This window comes from Symphalangus syndactylus, chromosome 22, assembly GCF_028878055.3.
Source record: "Symphalangus syndactylus isolate Jambi chromosome 22, NHGRI_mSymSyn1-v2.1_pri, whole genome shotgun sequence".
Taxonomy (NCBI): domain Eukaryota; kingdom Metazoa; phylum Chordata; class Mammalia; order Primates; family Hylobatidae; genus Symphalangus; species Symphalangus syndactylus.
In genome coordinates this window covers 21989123-22008624 of record NC_072444.2, presented here as the reverse complement: position 1 = coordinate 22008624, position 19502 = coordinate 21989123, and the positions used below count along the sequence as shown (strand labels likewise).

The window sequence follows — 19502 nt, the reverse complement described above, 5'->3', positions numbered from 1 at the left end:
ATGTCTCCTTTGCTCTCCTCTGCGTTCTTTTCGTGGAGCACTTATCATTCTCCAGAATCAGAGTATTTGTGCGCCTGTCTGTCTGTTATCTGTCTGCCCCATAGAAAATGCACCCACAGCAGCAAGGGCTGGTCTGCCTGCTCCCTGATCTAGCCCTAGCACCTAGAACAGTGTCCGGCATGCAGCCACTGCTGCCATTCAATAGATAGATGGGTAGGCAACTTTTAAAATAATTTTGGTTCACTTCGTACTACATATATATTATCTTCTGTATCTAGAGCTCTCTATATATGTATATGTATATGCATGAAGTGAACCAAAACTGTTATTTTAAAAAGTATTATAAAAGAGCCAGATTGTCAATTTCTTCTCTTTCTTGCCAGTTTGACTGAAGCCTTTCCTGGCAACTCTATCTACAATTGAAAACTGTTCCCAACTGAATCCCACCCTGTTTCCCCACTTAATTTTCTCTTTACCATTTATAACTTCTACCTGATATTTTCACCTTGTTGTCTGTCTGCCCACATGAGGATGCAAAATCTATGACAACAGGGATGTTGCTGGGTTTAGCAACTACTGAATCCCCAGAGCCTAGAATAAGGCTTGGCACATAGAGGTGCTCAATAAATCGATGTGAGATGAATGAATGAATTTCTTACCCTAGAGAAGCATTGTTTAGCTCAGAGTTTATGAATGGACTTCAGGAGGTCTTGACCCTCTGGACGTTGTATGCAAATATTTGTGTCAATGCGAATTTTTCTGGAGGAAAAAACCCTGCATGCTTCCAAATCTTAAAAGGGTACATGACCCTTAAAAGATGAAAAAGACGACTGGGCACGGTGGCTCACACCTGTAATCCCAGCACTTTGGGAGGCCGAGGGAGGCGGATCACGAGGTCAGGAGTTTGAGACCAGCCTGGCCAACATGGTGAAACCCCGTCTCTACTAACAATACACAAAAAATTAGCTGAGCGTGGTGGCATGCACCTGTAATCCCAGCTACTCAGGAGGCTGAGGCAGGAGAATCGCTTGAACCCGGGAGGCGGAGGTTGCAGTGAGCCGAGATCGCGCCACTGCACACTAGCCTGGGTGACAGAGCAAGACTCCGTCAAAAAAAAAAAAAAAAAAAAGATGAAAAAGACCTTTCTTTGTCTGTGCTCTTAGTAAACCCAACTCTAGGCTGGTTACAGTAGCTTATGCCTGTAATCCCAGCACCTTGGGAGGCAGAAGCAGGAGGATTGCTTGAGCTCAGGAGTTTGAGACCAGCGTGGGCAACAAAGCGACATCCTGTCTCTACAAAAAAATAGAGAAAAATTAGTCGGGCATGGTGGCACACACTTGTAGTTCCAGCTACAGAGCTGGAAGGATCACTTGAGCCCACAGGTAGAGGCTACAGTGAGCCGTGATCATGCCATTGCATTCCAGCCTGGGCAGCAGAGCAAGACACAACAGAGCAAGATCCAAAAACCAAAACAAACAACACACACACACACACACACACACAAACCCAACTCTACCTCAGCTGTTTAGGATGGTCCATCTGGGTCTAGTGGCTACCGTATTGGACAGTGCAGGTATAAAACATTCCCTTCACCACAGAAAGTTCCATGGGGTTCCAGAAGCTCCGAAGCCTCAGAGGAAGATTTTCATTTCTCCAGCCCAACCAAGAGCCAGTCTATCAAATCCCCCTAGCAAATATTAAATAATCATCCTTATCACCAGTTAAAAGAAAGCATCATGGGTTCTCATCTGAAAATGCCCCTCCAGGAGTAGAATTGGCTGTGATCGTTCAGAAACAAGACCCGCATGACAGCAAATGGAAACCCAGGCATAGAACAGTATTAGAAGAAAATATAAAACGTGGAGTAGGAGCGTGGAGGGGGTCTTTTATTTATAGTAATGCTAAATAAGAAAGTTGGAAGTCTTCCTACATGTGACCCGATATTTGAGATGAAAAATGTAAATTCTATCTCTGCTGAAGCCCTAATGCTATTTTTCCAAAGGTTCTAAGTGACTGGGTTCCTCTATACATGAATTGTTCACGTTTCTGTGAATGTAAGAGAAATCTTCTAATCCCTGATCAACTGCTGCCCACCCCATTCTGCCCATAGCAGCAATCCTTCAGCGATCTAGGGGTCAAGTGCAAAGGGTCCCGGCACGAGGAGGTCATTCGGCATCAGAAAAAGGCCTTATCTGAACTTCGAGCGCGAGTTGAAGAACTCGAGAAGGCGCTCTCACCAGGTAAGTCTCCTTCTTCCTAGTCAGAGCAGTGGACCCCAGACTCAGGCTCACTTTGGGGAGTGACCGGTTTGCCAGGACTACCGTGTTTTATCTGCATCATCCCAGAACTCAGAGGATGTTGTAATACACAAAAAGATGGGCAGACCATGATCTCAGAGTCAAGTGCAGGCCTTGATATTAAATAAATAGAATTTCATGCATAACTCACTATTGTACTTTTTTTTTTTTTTCTTTTTGAGACAGAGTCTCACTCTGTCACCCAGCGTGGAGTGCAGTGGCACATTCTTGCCTCACTGCAACCTCCGCCTCCCAGGTTCTAGTGATTCTCCTGCCTCAGCCTCCCTAGTATCTAGGACTACAGGAACTAGCCACCACACTGGGCCAATTTTTATATTTTAGTAGAGACAGGATTTCACCATATTGGCCAGGCTGGTCTTGAACTCCTGACCTTGTGATCCACCCGCCTCAGCCTCCCAAAGGGCTGAGATTATAGGCGAGAGCCACCACACCCAGCCTACTTTTTCTTAATTCATGGTGGCTGGGTGAGAACTTTGTCATGGATGAATACTGTCTAAGGATCAATGTTGGAGAACCACTTAGAGTACCCTCTTTAGAGGGGATAGGACTCTCCTAAGACTTGGGGCCCACTGCAGGCTGGGGCACTGGTCTAGGACCTGGAAGCCTGGGTTCAAGTTCCATCTTGGTTCCATGGCTGAAGGACCTTAGCAAAGTCCACCCTCAATGGCCTCAGCGCTGATACCTGTGTGGCTGCAGCCTCCTATGAGCCGGGTGACCTTGGCCAGGTCATTTAATCTCTCTAGGCCTGTGTCCTCATCTGCCATGGGAAGTTGTAAGGATTCAAGCAGGCCTGTGTAAGTGTCCTGTAAATAGTTGCTATGGTTATTACATGAAATAACTTCTTCCTGAGCCTTTCTTTTGAGTCTACTTTATTTCTTTTGTAGATCATAAAGACCACCAGAATGAATCATTTCTAGATTTAAAGAACCTCAGAATGGAAAACAATGTCCAGAAAATACTACTGGATGCAAAACCGGATTTGCCAACTCTCTCAAGAATAGAGATCCTAGCGGTAACCAAAGAAAATTATCTCTGCTGTGACTGGCATGTGGAGAGGAGGGGCCTGAGGGCAGACACTAGCTGCATTCCCTGGCACAGCCATACATGTCAGTGGTTTGGGGCTGGCTGCTGTCTATACTCACTAGCTGGTGCCCCGACCATACCTGTTGTCCAGGGTTTGCACAGAAAGGTAGCCTTCCACTTGTGCACAGTACGGTTTGGCGTGGCATCGACATTGGGCCACATTAATCGCTGAAGCATGGCGGGCCCCCTTTCCAGATTATGTATGATATTCTTTTTTTTATATATTTATTTATTTATTTTTATTTTTATTTTTTTGAGACAGAGTCTTGCTCTGTCACCCAGGCTGGAGTGCAGTGGCATTATCTTGGCTCACTGCAAGCTCCGCCTCCCAGGTTCACACCATTCTCCTGCCTCAGCGTCCTGAGTAGCTGGGACTGCAGGCACCCGCCACCACACCCGGCTAATTTTTTGTATTTTTAGTAGAGACAGGGTTGCACCGTGTTAGCCAGGATGGTCTCGATCTCCTGACCTCATGATCCGCCCGCCTCGGCCTCCCAAAATGCTGGGATGACAGGGGTGAGCCACCGCACCCAGCTGATCACGTGTGATATTCGGTAGAACATGTTCAGCAGACTAATAGATCATGTTATGCCATGAGTTTGCCCAAAGTTTGCTTTTCCTGTCACCTGAAAAACACAAACATATAAAAGGCAGGAGAAGGGAGCCATGATTCAGAGCACACAAGTTCCTAGAGTCAGAGGGTCCTGTGTCCAGATCCGAGCTCTGCAAGCTGTGCGACCTTGGGCAAGGCCCTTGACCTTTCTGGGACTCCATTTCCCAGCTGTAAAATGATGATGAAAATACTGAAGGAGATAATTCTGGAAAGTGCTCAGCCTAGTGCCTGGCTCAGAGGAAAAAATAAATGACAGATGTTATTATTAAATATTATTTAAATAGGCCAGGTGTGGTGGCTCACACCCATCATCCCACCACTTCGTGAGGCCAAGAGAAGAGGATCGCTTGAGGTCAGGAGCTTGAGACCAGCCTGGGAAACATAGCGAGACCCCATCTCTATAAAAAATTAAAAATACATTAGTCAGGCATGGTGCCAGGCACCTGCAGTCCTGGCTACTCAGGAGGCTGACATGGGAAGATCGCTTGAGCTCAGGAGTTTGAGGCTACAGTGAGCTGTGATCGTGCCGCTGCTCTCCAGTGGGGACGATAGGATTTCCAGAAGTGATTTGATTGTGCAGTTGCAGGTGCCTTTTTACCCTAAATGGATGTTTGGGCATTTGATGGACACGTGACAGGTCAGCATCTGTCACAGGACCTGCCGAGGGCACGTGTGCTGCTGCAGCTGGATCCACACCACACAGGCTTCTAGAAGAAATAATGAGGCTATCCTACATTCTCTCAGCAGTTTTTCTGGGCATTCGCGAGAGTCCAGGAAGAGGGTCTTTGGAAATGAGCTGGTTTTCTAGAGAAAATCAAACCCTACTTCCCTGAGGGTGGGAGTGGAGGGACAGCCTCCAGGTTGGGATCAGTTTGATTCCCAGCCTGACCCGCTCCCAAGACAGGGCTTTCCCCTCGGCAGTGCTCCAGTCCCACCACAGACTGACCCGCTCCCAAGACAGGCCTTCCCCTCCGCAGGGCCTCAGTCCCACCACGGACACCACACAGCAGGAAACCTCTCCACTCTCTCAAAAGTCCTCAATCTTCCGACACAACACTGACAGCAATTCACATTAAGAGAAGGGGGCCAAGTGCAGTGGCTCATGCCTGTAATCCCAGCACTTTGGGAGGCCGAGGCAGGCAGATCACTTTGAGCTCAGGAGTTCAAGACCAGCCTGGGCAACATGGCGAGACCCTGTCTCTACAAAAAATTAGCCAGGCATTGGTGGCTCACGCCTGTAGTCCCAGCTACTCAGGAGGCTGAGGCTAGAGAATCACTTGAGCCCAGGAAGTGGAGGCTGCAGTGAGCCAAGATCACCTGACTGCACTCTGGCCTGGGTGACAGAATGAGACTCTGTCTCAAAAAAAAAAAAAAAAGAAGAAACAAGAGAAGGAGCAGGAGGAAGAACAGCTGGCATTTACTGAGTGCTTACTGTGTACCAGGCATTGAGCAAAGCCCTTCACATGTGTTATTTCATTTAATCCACACAGCAGCCTGGATCAGTTAACCATTGTTATCCCCATTTTACAGATAAGAAAAATTAAGACTTCAGGCCAGGCACAGTGGCTCGTGCCTATAATCCCAACACTTTGGGAGGCCCAGGCAGGCACATCACTTGAGGCGAGAAGTTCGAGACCAGCCTGGCCAACATGGCAATACCCCGTCTCTGCTAAAAATACAAAACTTAGCCAGGCATGGTGGTGCACATCCGTGCTCAGGCACGAGAATCACTTGAACCCAGGAGGCGGAGGTTGCAGTGAACCAACATCGCACCACTGCACTCCAGCCTGGGCGACAGAGTGAAACTGTCAAAAAAAAAAAAAAGAAAGAAAGAAAAGAAAGAAAAAGAAAAATTAAGGCTTCAGAAGGTCAAGCACCTCACCCAAGGTCACAAAGATAATGAATGACAGAGCCAGGACTGTGTCCCTGGAGGTCCGCCTCCTGCAGCCTGCTGGTCTGCAGAGAAGGAGGTGGGGATGGTGTGATCGAACCTGCAGCCCAGACTCTTCCTTAGGTCACCCTCCCTCTGGACTCCTGCAAGCTGCAGGAAAAGAGAGGGGATTCTGAAGGGGAGTGCAGAGGATGTGGCTCGGAGCTAGAGACACCAAGCTGCGTTTTAGGTTCTTTTTGTAACAAAACTGCCCAATTTCTTGTTATCTTTAAATACCTGCTTTGTTCTCATCTCATAGATAGATAAATGTGTCCACTCTTAATACAGACAAACATGTCACACTTACCTATCACAGTCATCTTTAGGCTTTTAGATTTTTGTGAATGGGTTTTTTGTTTTTGTTTTTTTTTAATCTCCCAGGTTTAGTGTAGAGCCGGTAAATGCTGCAAGCTGACATGCTCTTGGTGTTCATGGCGAGTACTTAAAACCCAATTTAGTTGTGAGGGGATGTATGGGGGTTGTCCGTGGCCTCCAGACTCCCCTCTTGGCCTGGTGGCTTTTCTATGCCTTTGGCTGGGGCTTTCAGCAAGCAGCTGGCTGAGCAGGGTCTTAGCAGGTGCACAGCTGTCTCCTCTCTGGAAAGGGTCTGAAGTGATGCTCACCCACCATCTGCATCATCTCTGGAAAGGGTCGGAAATGAGCGTCCAGTTTCCGCTGCATGAAAATGGCATTCCTTTAATAAAAGGAGGGGGGATATTTTCTATTTAACCTGCATTCATTCATGTGACAAACATGCCCACTCTGTGCCAGGCGCCATGCTGGGCACAAGGAGGGGGAGAGTGAGCAACCAGCAACACCGTCCCTGCTTCTATGGCACTCTCGTCTGGACCAGGGTTTCCAGGCCTTAGCACTGTTTATATTTTAGGGCCCCACAATCTGGCGCGGTTTGTGAGGGGATGTGTGGATGTCTAGTACCGTCTTTGCTCTCTGCCCCCTAGATGCTGGTAGCACTCCCCGCCTACAGTTGTGACAATCAAAAATGTGTCCAAACACTGCCAAATGGCCCAGGGGAGGGGACAAAACCACCCCAGTTGAGAACCACTGTTCTAGAGGGAAGACAGGCGGTGATCAAAGAACAAGACAAGTGATGTATAATTACAGAGACTTCAAAGACAGAATCATTCTCTGAAGGGTAGGAATACGATTATAAGAAAGCAGTTGACAAAGGAGTCAGACGGAATGATCAGGACGTGGACTGAAAATCAACTCTCTTGAGTTAATCTTCAGTAATCACACAGTGCTTTAGCTTCCAGTCCTAGAAAGTAATAATGGAATGTCAAGAGAGGCCTTTCATTTCTTTCTGATTTCAGCCTCAGAATGGCCTTTGCAACGCAAGGTTCAGCTCAGCCATGGAGAAGTCAGGGAAGATGGATGTGGCTGAGGCTTTAGAGCTCAGTGAAAAGCTGGTACGTACATCCAGCATCCAACCTGCTCCTATCCAAAGCCTGGGTCCCCTGCAGTTAGTGTTAAACACAGGATAGTTTAAATGTCAACCTCACATGCCCATTTAGTTGCTCTAATAACTCTGCAAGACCTACCTGCTATCCCAGCATGGGTCAGGAATCGCATAGCCAAATTCCTTGAAAAACTGGGTGGTTAGAATGAAGTGTTTGTATCTGTTGTCATTTTTCACCCCCGGTTCTCAAAAAAGGCATAGCGTAAATGGATGTGGGAGAAATGAAAGTCATGCTGAAAGCCCCAGTTGCACTTCTTTCAAAGCATGTGTGTGTTCTCTGCAATTGCAGAAAGTGAATGAAACAGAATTAGACATCGGCCTCCTTAAAGCGGCCACCAGCGGCCTCGGGTAATGCCTCTTATGCACCAATGTTTTCCTTGCAGTACCTGGATATGAGCCAAACCCTCGGAAGTCTGATGAACATCAAGAATATGTCAGGCCACGTGTCCATGAAATACCTCTCCCGCCAGGAGAGGGAGAAGGTCAACCAGCTTCGACAAAGGGACCTCGACCTGGTGTTTGATAAGATCACCCAACTCAAGAACCAGCTGGAGAGGAAAGAGGAGCTGTTGAGAGGATATGAAAAGGACGTTGAACAGCTCAGGTACCTCGGCACCCCCACGTCCCCATGGAAATACCCGGGCCTCCCTTCTCCTGGCTAAACTCAGGCTAGCAGCAGACCCCTAGGCCTGGGACAGGAGGACAGAGACCCGAGTGTGGAATACCTACAATGTCAGAAGCGGAACAGGGAGGGCACTGACTAGGCCTGGTAGAGGGAATTCTGTCCCTGAGATCACGGCTGCAGAAGTGCACGGTTTCCCCATTCTGTGAACTATTTTCTGTGCAAGCTGCACCTCTTGCGACCCTTGACTTACGGTTTCCCACTTGTGTAGCATTGACAGCTCCGTCACATTTTCAAAAGTCACGGTTCCCCACTCCCCAGGAACTCGGGAGGGGCTGGTAGCACGTCCTTTATCCCCTCCCGCTGCACACATTCAGCTCAATGAATGGCTCATTCTGCTCTCTGTACCCCAAATCTTCATCATGCTCTCCTGCTTGTGATGACATTCCTGAGTGAGCCCCCACTGTGGATGTATTTTGAGAGACTTCCGGGTCTGGCACATTGATGATGATTGGGAAAGATAAGGGAGAAAGAGACGCCATCTCTCCTGTGCACCCAGGCGGAGCAAAGTGTCCGTTGAGATGTACCAGTCGCAGGTGGCAAAGCTGGAGGATGATGTCTACAAAGAGGCCGAAGAGAAGGCCCTGCTGAAGGAGGCCCTGGAGCGCATGGAGCACCAGCTGTGCCAGGAGAAGAGGATCAACAGAGCCATCCGGCAGCAGAAGGTAAGGCGCTGCTGCCTAGAGCAGAACCTCCCAGGCTGCCCTGCAGCTCCCGTTAACAACGGCCAAGGGAGGTCCCTGGAGGATCCAGGTAGCACAGAACGCATGGACGGATGCAAAGGGAGGCGACTGGATAGCTTTTGCATCAGACAGACCTAGATTTAGACCAGGGCTCTACCGCTTACTATGTGACCTTAGATAGGTTTCTTAACCTCTCTGAGACTCATGGTGCTCATCTGTATTTTTTTTAATGGTGGTTGTTATTCATATTTATGTCAATCTGCCAGGTGCTAGGGATACATAAGCTCTCAGGGAGTGGAGATTTGGAGTCACTATTCTGAGTGCCTGGCACGCAGTAGACACCCAGTAAATATTTGATGAATGGATGGATGGAAGGACAGACAGGTTGATTGATGGACAGGTGGAAGAATAGGTGGACTGAGGAGTATACAGGTGGATGGGCAGATGGATGTCCTCGAAGAACGTATCCCTTGGTGTGGAACAGAGAGCTGACTTCAGGTGGATTTCATAGCTGAAGGGTGTCGAGGCTGTGCAGTCCAGGAAGGGCACTCAGCCTGGTTAGAACATGCAGGGAGGGCCTGCCAAAGCCACAATACCGCCAGTGGCCACAAAGGAGAGCTGGAGCTTGCGCACCAAAGGGATGAGAGGGTGGACGTTCCCCGCTGAAGGAGCCGCACAGGAAAGGTGTGAGGATGAGATTTGCTCCCTGGCACACAGTTGGAAATAGCACTGGCTTGAGAAACCGAGATTCCAATCTCAGGCTGGTGACCCAGCGAGAATGGGTCCCCCTCCCACCACACACACACACACACACATGCACGCACACACACACACACACACACACACACACCCTGGTATCTCATCTGTAACATGGTACAGGAGTCAGCCGGTCCTGGGCTCAAATCCCCGCACTTATTAACTGTGCGACCTTGTGCAGGTCTCTTCGCCTCTCTGAGCCTTGCTTTCCTCATTAGTAAATGGGAGCTTCCAGCCCCTGCCTCACAGGCAGGTGGTAAGGATGAAAGAATGCAGGCATCCCTCGCTATTGCCGTCCACTCTCGCTGTCATCAGACTTCAGGAGCCAAGTGCTTTCAGATGGTGAGGGTGCTTGTCCCATCTCTGAAGCACCTGCCCAGGGCCTGGCACCAGCCGGTGGACACTGCCTTCCCCATGCTGCCCATGACCCATGCTGCCCGTGACCCATGCACGTGGTCTCCTGGGTGAGTCCTGCAATGCCTCAGACCCGGTAGGGTCTACACAATGGAAAGTTTCCCCAAAGCAAGTCACACATGAGCAGCACCCGGGTGGCCTCCAAAGCTCCCTGAAAGCTGGCAGAGGGGCTTTCCTGTCTGCTTTGCAGTTGACATATTCATCATCCACTCCTGCAGTCCACAAGGCACTGGAACAGTGACTTCTAAATAGAGCCAGACTCTCCCTTTCCTTCACTCTTGCCTAAGGTGGAGCAGATCCCAAGGCTGGGGTTAGGCAAGTCAGGGAAAGAACCACAGCCACCATCTCTTCATGACCGTCTCCAGGCCAGGGACTGGGCTCATCTGAGCTTTGCAGCCGTGATAGGGCTTATTAATGCCTCTAATAGCCCTGCCTGGTACGATGATCCCTATTTTACAGATGAGGAAACTGCACCTCAGAGAGTTAAGAGACGCCCAGGTGCACATAGTGGCGGGTAAGGAGGGCTGGGACCTGACCCCAGATCCCTCTGACCCTGGTTCTCCTGCTCTCTGCAGGGTTGGCCCTGAGTCCCCTCCTTGTAACTGTCAGCTTTTATGTGTGTGTGCATTCTTGTGTGCATGTGTGTGCACATGTGTACCATGTGCATGAGGGTTTGCCTGTATGTGACGCTATGTGTGTGTGTTTGTGTGTGTTGCCTGCCTGAGCTCAGAGAGAGCCAAACCCCCAGAGAAGGGTGCCCCCTCCACCAACCAGGTGAGCTCCTTGCGGAGGCCTGGCCTTCATCCCACAAACCTTGCAGACCACAGGCTCCCTGGCTTGCAGCCCCCAAAAATGAAGGCAGCGCCCTGCTCTGGACGTGGCCTTTCCAGCACTCACCACTGTGAATTAAACATCACAGGCCCCCATCTGCACATGTCGTGGGGCTGCCTCGGGCAGAGGACGGTCTCCTTTCACGTTGTGCCATGCCAGGGAGATCTGGGCAGCAACAGAATCCTGAGATGTCCTTTGATGTGCCCACAGGAGAGTTCGCTCCTTCCCGAGGCAGCGTCCCCCAGGGCTTGGCAGGCCAGGCCCACAGCAGAGACACCAAACCACAGAATGGGACGGCAGAGGGCCCTAAAAAGCCCATTGTCATGCACTGGCTGAAAATGAAAGAAAACCTGCAGATTTACATAATCAGTCCACATGCATTATTCATGGCCTCCCTACGCACACACAATGCAGGCTGGCCAGCCTTCCACAGAGCAGGAGGAAGGTCCGAAGTGGCCAAGCCAAACCTGTGTCAGGGTCCCCAGCTGGAGCTGGGAATTTTCAAATTCATGGAATTCACAATATAGGGAAAGATTTGATAGGAAGTAGAGCCGCAATCACAGCAAGGCTGATGGTATTATTTACGGAGCACTTGCTGTCAGGCGCACCCCACAGGGCTCGGCCCGCCCTCACCTCACGTCAGCCTGCAGGGAGGGCTGCCGGGCGTCTGCCCACTGAGAGGGGAAACTGAGGAGGTCAGAGGGCAGTGTCACCCGGCTACTCAGCTACAGAAACGGGACCTCAGCGACCTCCGATCCTGGCCCTCCCAGCCCATCCACTCATCCACCCCATTCCTTTCCAGGGTGCACCCCACCTACTCCATCACCGTTTCTCTCGGGGTTCATCCACAGGCTCAGTTTGCATTTAAGGTTTGTGACTAACATGTCATCAGAAACTCCTGTTTGTCAAGGGAGAAAAAAGGGGGAAAATCTTTTTTTTTTCTTGCTGTTCAAGAGTTTGACAACATCAGAGAAAACAGTTTTTTTTCAGTGTTGCAAGATTCAAAAGGGAACCTGTATACATCTGTTTGGGCAGCAGCTGCTTCCTAGGAGTATATTTTCACTAAATGAAAGTTAAAGGAAAGTAGAATTCCTTTAAGTTTCACACCTAACATTTTCACAAGGAGTCGATTTTTTTCCAAGTCTCATGTATAAAATCTCAGCGCCCCTTCATAAAGATGGAACAGTTGAGGCTCTGGGAAACGAAATTACTCACCTTGAGTTTCAGAACTACCTGCCCCCAACACACAGACAACCACTGTAGTTTTAACACTTGAACATCTCTTCACTGAGCAGAACTTTCCAGAGTCAAAAGTCATACTTCCAACTGAGCAGGGTACCTCATGTCTGTAATATCAGAACTTTGGGAGGCTGAGGCAGGAGGATCACTTGAGACCAGCCTGGGCAACATAGCAAGACACCACCTCTGAAAATAAAAATAAACAAATTAGCCAGGTATGGCACCACACACCTGTAATCTCAGCTACTTGGGAGGCTAAGACAGGAGGATCAATTGAGCCTAGTAGTTTGGGGCTGCAGTAAGCTATGATCGCGCCACTGCCCTCCAGCCTGGACAACACAGCAAGACCTTGTCTCTTTTAAAACAGAAAAAAGGCATAGTTCTGTACTAATACCTCTGGCTGTGCAAATCAGACCTGACATAAAATGCTGGGAAAAACCTCAGTGCTGGTCATTCACAGAGAACCTCATGGTCATCAGCGTCCTGACTCTGGGATGCCCTGGGTCTACAGCTCCCTGCAGTGACAGTGTGACAGTGACACTGGCCCAGGCTGTGCCCAATCTAGTCCACTTCCCACATCACTAAACAAGGTGGCAGAGTTTCTCCGAGATAAGAGGCAGACTTTGGAGTCCAACAGATAGGGCTTAGGGTTCAAGCCCACCTCTGTCCCTGAGTGACCCTCAGTAGGTGACTTTACCTCTGTCACAGGTTTCTCAACAACAGCAACAATAACGGTAACAACAGGACCTGCCTCGTGGGGTGGTTAAATGGTGTGATGCCGGCTCGGTTACTCGGTTACTGTGGGGAAGAGAAAAGGCCACTCGGGGGCGGGGGCAGTGCCTGCATCGCTTCCAATGAGCTTCCTGCCCGCTGGCGAGTCCTGCAGACCCCGAGACTTTTTCCTGGGTCCTCCTAGAGCCGGCAGCGCCTTTGTAAAGCTGTCTTTTCTATTTAGTGAATACAACTAGGGCTACAGCCAAGAAACAGCCGATACTTTTCGTGAATGGGTTAAGACTGGAATTTTCAATAGGAACATTTTAAATGCACAGAAGTTGCCCTTGGAGAAGGATGCAAGCCCGTTCTTTGGCCTTTATTAGGACTTGAGTGTGAGAACCACTGAAATGCACTAGCTGCTTCTGGCTGGGGAGCAGCCCAGCTCCTGTTCCGGGCTCCAGCCAATCCTCCCCAAGGGGCTTGGCCACAGCTTTGCCGAGTGGTCTCCGCTGGGCTGGAGCCCCTAACCTTCCCTCTGCATTATGAGCTCAAGTCCCTCATCTTTAAGATGAAAATAAAAATGTGCCTAACTCACAGGAGTCAATCCCGTGAAGGCACGCATATAAAACCCTTAGCAAACATGACCTCACAATCATGCTCTTTTCTCTTTTTCTTTTTTCCTTTTTTGTTTTGTTTTTTTGTTTGTTTGTTTGAGACAGAGTCTCGCTCTGTTGCCCAGGCTGGAGTGCAGTAGCACAATCTCGGCTCACTGCAACCTCTGCCTCCCAGGCTCAAATGATCCTCCCACCTCAGCCGCCCAAGTAGCTGGGATTACAAGGCACCCGCCACCACACCCGGCTTATTTTTGTATTTTTTTAGTAGAGAGTTTTGCCATGTTGCCCAGGCTGATCTGGAGCTCCGGGGCGCAAGTGATCTGCCCACGTTGGCCTCCCAAAGTGCTGGGATTATAGGCGTGAGCCACCAGACTCGGCCATCGTATCAGTACTGTTTTATACATCATCATATCAGTAGTATTTTATTTAACTATTTCCCAAGATCTTCTTGGGCCCAGGAATTTTCAAGATCCTGGTTTCCTCAGCGCCACTATGTGTTTTTGACCAAAAAGTAGGAATTGGTAGATGTGTGGGATGAGAATGGGATGGGGGTTTGGGGGTGGTAACCTCGCGCCCTCACCAGGATGGAAAAGTAAAATGTGGCTAGAGTGGTGCAGTGTGTGGATAGAAGATGGCTCAAGAAAAAGACACCAGGCTGGGTGCAGTGGCTCATGCCTGTAATCCAAACACTTTGGGAGGCCGAGGCAGAAGGATGACTTGAGGCCAGGAGTTTGAGACCAGCCTGGGCAACATAGCATGACTCCCATCTCTACAAAAAATAAAAAATTAGCTGGGCATGGTAACTCACACCTGTAATCCTAGCACTTTGGGAGGCTGACGGAGGATGGCTTGAGCCCATGAGTTGGTGACCATCCTGGGCAATATGGCAAAACCCCATCTCTACTAAAAATTAAAAAAAAATTAGCTGGGTGTGGTGGTGCATGCCCGTAGTCCCAGCTACTTGGGAGACTGAGGTGGGAGGATTGCTTGAGCCTAGGAGGTTGAGGTTACAGTGAGCCATGGTCGTGCCACTGCACTCCAGCCTGTGTGACAGAGTGAGACCCTGTCTCAAATAAAAAAGAAAGAGACTCCCCCGCAGTGATCCCCTGTCTTCTGCCCACCTATCTCAGTGAGTCCCAGCGTCTCCTAGAAACCTCAGAGGCCTGTCACAGATTGGAACAGGTAAGGACACACTAAGGTTAGCACTCTCTTGCTAACCTGATACTTTTCACTCAGGAAAGTGTAGAGGAGCACGAACCGAGAAACGCAAAAGAATCGACACCTTGCAACTGTGCCTTCAAAGAGAAAGACAGGCAGGTATGGGAGGTGTTCTGATGTTGCAGACACACAGTAGAGATAGTCTCAACTGGGGGTAAGAGCTCGTGGCGTGCAAATGCCTCCACGCACTGCCCCACCTCCCTCCCTCCCTTCCCTCCCCAGCCCCTGCCCCACCTCCCTCCCTTCCCTCCCCAGCCCCTGCCCCACCTCCCTCCCTTCCCTCCCCAGCCCCTGCCCCACCTCCCTCCCTCCCTTCCCTCCCCAGCCCCTGCCCCACCTCCCTCCCTCCCTTCCCTCCCCAGCCCCTGCCTCACCTCCCTCCCTCCCTTCCCTCCCCAGGCCGTGCCCCACCTCGCTCCCTCCCTCCCATCCCCAGCCCCTACCCCACCTGCCTGCAGTTTGAACGGATGACCTAAGAGACAAGCAAGCGTCCAGCCCAGTCCGTTAAGGTGAGAAAGCAGAGGGGATATTCCAGCACAGCTTTAGCTCATGGAGCAGCCATCCTAGGCCACTAAGTGACTTGGGGACTTGGAGACAAGGTCCTAAGAGAAGAAAGAAGGGAGGAGTGAGGAGCCCCAAGAACCCCTGTCCTAAGAATGAAATGAGGGGGGTGAAAGAAGGTGGGAGTGGTTACAAAATGGAGCCAGGAATGAGGATGAAAGTGCCTTCTACCCCCGCCAAGGGGGAGCCCTATTCGACTCCGACCTTCCTGGCAGCCAACGAGAAATGGGAAACCAACTTGGTCACAGTTCACAGTGTCCATGAGATACAATGGGTGGATGCTCACAAGTGCTCTTAGAACAAAGACCTTGCTGGACTTTCCCCCTAGAGGGGCCGGTGTGTGATGTAAAGAGCAGCATCTTTAAGAACAGCCTTCGTGGGGTGACGTGGGCTGAGCCGTGGCTGAGAACAGCTCTTGAGACAGATCGATGTCATCACATCCCACTGAATCCAGTAAAGTTCAGTAAAAGCAGATCTGTTTGGGGCTGGGCTCTGCTCTCCAGTGCTCAGGTGTCCACTGAGCAGACTTAATCCAGGGATGGATTTCGGAGCAGTGTTCCACCTGGAGTTCCTGGAGCCCTTGTGCCCCGTGGAAGGGTATGAGTCCCAACACCCTCACATCTTGTTTCCACCAGAGCAGATGTTTTACATACCAAGTTCCTCAAAGGATTTTGTTTGGGTAAAGAATTCTACTGGCACGCCTGTAATCCCAGAATTTTGGGAGGTCAAGACAGCCGGATGGCTTCAGCCCAGGAGTTCAAGACCAGCCTGGGCAACATGGCAAAACCCCGGCTCTACAAAAGCACAAAAAATTAGCCAGGCATGGTGGCGTGCACCTGTAGTCCCAGCTACTCGGGAGGCTGAGGTGGGACAATGTCTTGAGCCCAGGATTTCAAGGTTGTAATGAGCCACATAAGCATGCCGCTGAACTCTAGCCTGAGCAACAGAGCAAGAACCTGTCTCAAAAAAAAAAAACCTGCTGGAAAAGAAGAAAGGAGGGAAGAGAAGTTTAAAACCATTGCTTGACAATATCTGAAATGACGACTCTCGCTGAGTTTGTTCCTGTCACTAACTTTGTGATAAATGTTGAGTGGCTGCAGGCTCCAGGCCTTCCAGAGGGCAACTGTCAGCTAAATACAGGCCATAAGTCTTTGCAGACTGTTGCTTTGGGAGAACAGCGGAGACTTACGAGCACCTATGCCCCTATCCTAAAAGACAGCCTGACTCACTGTCCCCGTGAGTCTGGGGGATGCCAAATGGGGTTGGGTTGCCAAATTTAAAGGAAAAAAATAAAACAAGTTACCTAGTTACATTTGAATTTCAGATAAATAACAAATCGTGATTTAGTGTTAAGTATGTTCTAAATATTGCATGGGACATACATATACTTAAAGTATTTGTTTTCATTCTGAAACTCAAATGTAACTGGGTATCCTGTATTTTATCTGGCAACCCACCAGCTCTCCACTGAGCACCAGCTAGATGCCAAGCAGGGCGGCCCTGAGGCCACGTCATAAAACAGCAGCCCCCAGCTGTGCCTCATTTGGCCCTTGGAATTTTTTTTGTTTTGGGAGTTTGAAGTATCATTTCAAAATAGGGCACTTTTGGCCAGGCACGGTGGCTCATGCCTGTAATCCCAGCACTTTGGGAGGACGAGGCGGGCTGATCACTTGAGGTCAGGAGTTCCAGACCAGCCTGGCCAACATGGTAAAACTTCATCTCTACTAAAAATACAAAAATTAGCCAGGCGTGGGGGCAGGCGCCTGTAATCCAAGCTACTCGGGAGGCTGAGGCAGGAGAATCGTTTGAATGTGGGAGGCAAAGGTTGCAGTGAGCCGAGATCGTGCCACTGCACTCCAGCCTGGGTGACAGAGCAAGACTCTGTCTCAAAAAAAAAAAAAAAAAAAAAAAATAGGCCGGGCACGGTGGCTTACGCCTGTAATCCCAACACTTTGGGAGGCCGAGGTGGGCGGATCACAAGGTCAGGAGATCGAGACCATCCTGACTAACACGGTGGATTCCTGTCTCTACTAAAAATACAAAAAATTAGCCGGGCGTGGTGGCAGGCGCCTGTAGTCCCAGCTACTTGGGAGGCTCAGGCAGGAGAATGGCGTGAACCTGGGAGGCGGAGCTTGCAGTAAGCCAAGATCATGCCACTGCACTCCAGCCTGGGCGACAGAGTGAGACTCTGTCTCAAAAAAAGAAAAAAAAAAACACTTTAAGAGAATACTCCAGATTTCTGGCTTCTTTGGGAAACTTGGATCTGCTGGTGACACTAGGCCCACAGTCCCACACGCCACCAGCTTCTATCCCCTTAGAAAGGACCCTGGCCCCTGGGTTTGCTGCCATCTCCATCTCGCCACCTTCTTTGACTTCCTGGCCCCTGTAGGCATGAGGTTGGCGACCCCCGTGGAAGGTTGGGGATCTCTGAGAGGGGGGCCCAGCTCCCTCCCTCCCTGAGGTGTCCCCAGTATCTGGGACTGCTCTTTCTTCAGGGAACTGTCCCTGAGGTGCCACATCTTGGGGACCCCAGGGTCAGCAACCGTAAACCAAACCCCAGGGAAATAGCAAGCTTCAGATTCCAGGTGACGATGGCATTCAAACAGGCCCCCTGAAGGGAGTTCAACCATCATGGACCCCACCATCCCTGAGCCATTGGGATGCCGAGGTGTGAACCACCGGGCATCTGCAGCCCCTTCCACCTGCTCTGGGAGGCACTGCCTCCAGCTAAAACAGACGTGTCCTTCAAGAAGAGCAGTGTTCCTCATAGGCCTTGGGTTGAGCAGCCTCCACCTCTGCTGGAATCTAGAACAGAGACCCCCAAGAGACTCAGCAAGATGGGGCACCGTGGCTCCCAAAAGCTGTGCGCCCTTCTTGTTGAGAAAATGGATTTTTCTCAATTTTCAGATGCTACCCATTTGGTATGCTGTCCCTGGGAAGGCCCAGCATACCAAATGGGTAGCATCTAAAAGTGGAGAAAAATCCATTTTTCTTTGATGCAAAAGGCAAAGAGGAATCTAAACTAAATTTTGTTCTTATTCTTTCTGTATTGAAGAGACGAGTATTTGTAGAGATGGTGAAGAACAGGATGCAGAACTCAAATTCCCAGGTGAGCAGAAAGAGTATCCTCTAGAATTCTCTTTTTTTGTTGATTTGTTTTGTTTTGTTTTGCTTGAGACGGAGTCTCACCCTGTTGCCCAGGCTAGAGTGCAGTGGCTAGAGCTCGGCTCACTGCAACCTCCGCCTCCCAGGATCAAGCAATTCTCCTGCCTCAGCCTTCTGAGTAGCTGGGACTACAGGCGCATGCCATCATGCCTGGCTAATTTTTTTTATATTTTTAGTAGAGACAGGGTTTCACTGTGTTAGCCAGGATAGTCTCAATCTTCTGACCTCGTAATCTGCCTGCCTCGGCCTCCCAAAGCACTGGGATTACAGGAGTGAGCCACCGCACCCGGCTGAATACTCTTTTTTAATCAAGTCTATAAAATCTTAAACATGTTGAATCATTGCCATTCACAAATCAGCCCTGGAACTGGAATTGATCCAATCCACACTCCTGCTTTGCAGAAAGCAGAGGCAAGCTATCAGGAAGCTTGAAAGCAAAACACATTTTGGTTGAATAAGAAAGGCTTATTTAACAAGTTTGATAAAAGGCCACAGTTATTCTGAGACAACAAAATTGTCATTGGAAAAACTGAAGATATTCTATGCAAGGGACATTTTTGGAAAATAGAAGCCTCTTCTTAACTGACATCATTGTCCCAAGACTACTAGAAGGTGGCTGCTGCTCTGGGTGTTAGGAGGGTAGAGAGTGTCCCCAGGGTCCCCAGGTTCAAGCGATTCTCCTGCCTCAACCTCCCGAGTAGCTGGGACTACAGGTGTGCACCACCACACCCGGCTAATTTTTGTATTTTCAGTAGAGATGGGGTTTCACTATATTGCCCAGGGTAGTCTGGAACTCCTGACCTCAGGTCCAATCTCCCAAAGTGGAGGGATTACAGGCGTGAGCCCCCGCGCCTGGCCAAAAATTCATTCTTTTTATGTATAAAGCGATGGACATAGCTACATAGATGTGGACACACACACACACACACACACACTGCTATCTGTAAAAGGGTGAGGGGCTAGGAAAAAAACCTCTAAGAATTCTCAGAGGGCAAGGTTGATAGTGAAAGAAAGGTTGAGAAACACAGAGTTAGACCAATGAAGACAAAGATCCCTGCCTGCCTGGCTTACTGTCTTGGGCTTTGTTTTTTTTTGTTTTTTTTTTTTTTGAGACTGGGTCTTGCCCTGTGGTCCAGGCTGTAGTGTAGTGGCACAATCTCAGTTCACTGCAACCTCCACTTCCCAGGCTCAAGTGATCCTCCTG

At 49.7% G+C, this 19502-nt stretch overlaps 1 protein-coding gene across 14 annotated transcripts in view; it reads left to right on the top strand.

Moving 5' to 3' along the window:
* FHAD1 (forkhead associated phosphopeptide binding domain 1) overlaps positions 1–19502 on the top strand; it is a 152963-nt gene that overhangs the window by 126515 nt on the left and 6946 nt on the right. For 7 of the 14 annotated variants that reach the window (XM_063631798.1, XM_055261903.2, XM_063631808.1 and 4 more), the window contains 7 exons: positions 2111–2240; positions 3203–3330; positions 7276–7371; positions 7805–8025; positions 8603–8768; positions 14591–14671; positions 18189–18242. In XM_063631798.1, the coding sequence (XP_063487868.1) occupies positions 2111–2240; positions 3203–3330; positions 7276–7371; positions 7805–8025; positions 8603–8768; positions 14591–14671; positions 18189–18242 (876 nt within the window). The remainder of the gene's footprint in view (positions 1–2110; positions 2241–3202; positions 3331–7275; positions 7372–7804; positions 8026–8602; positions 8769–14590; positions 14672–18188; positions 18243–19502) is intronic. The other 7 variants (XM_063631807.1, XM_063631801.1, XM_063631799.1 and 4 more) reach the window with 6 other exon arrangements.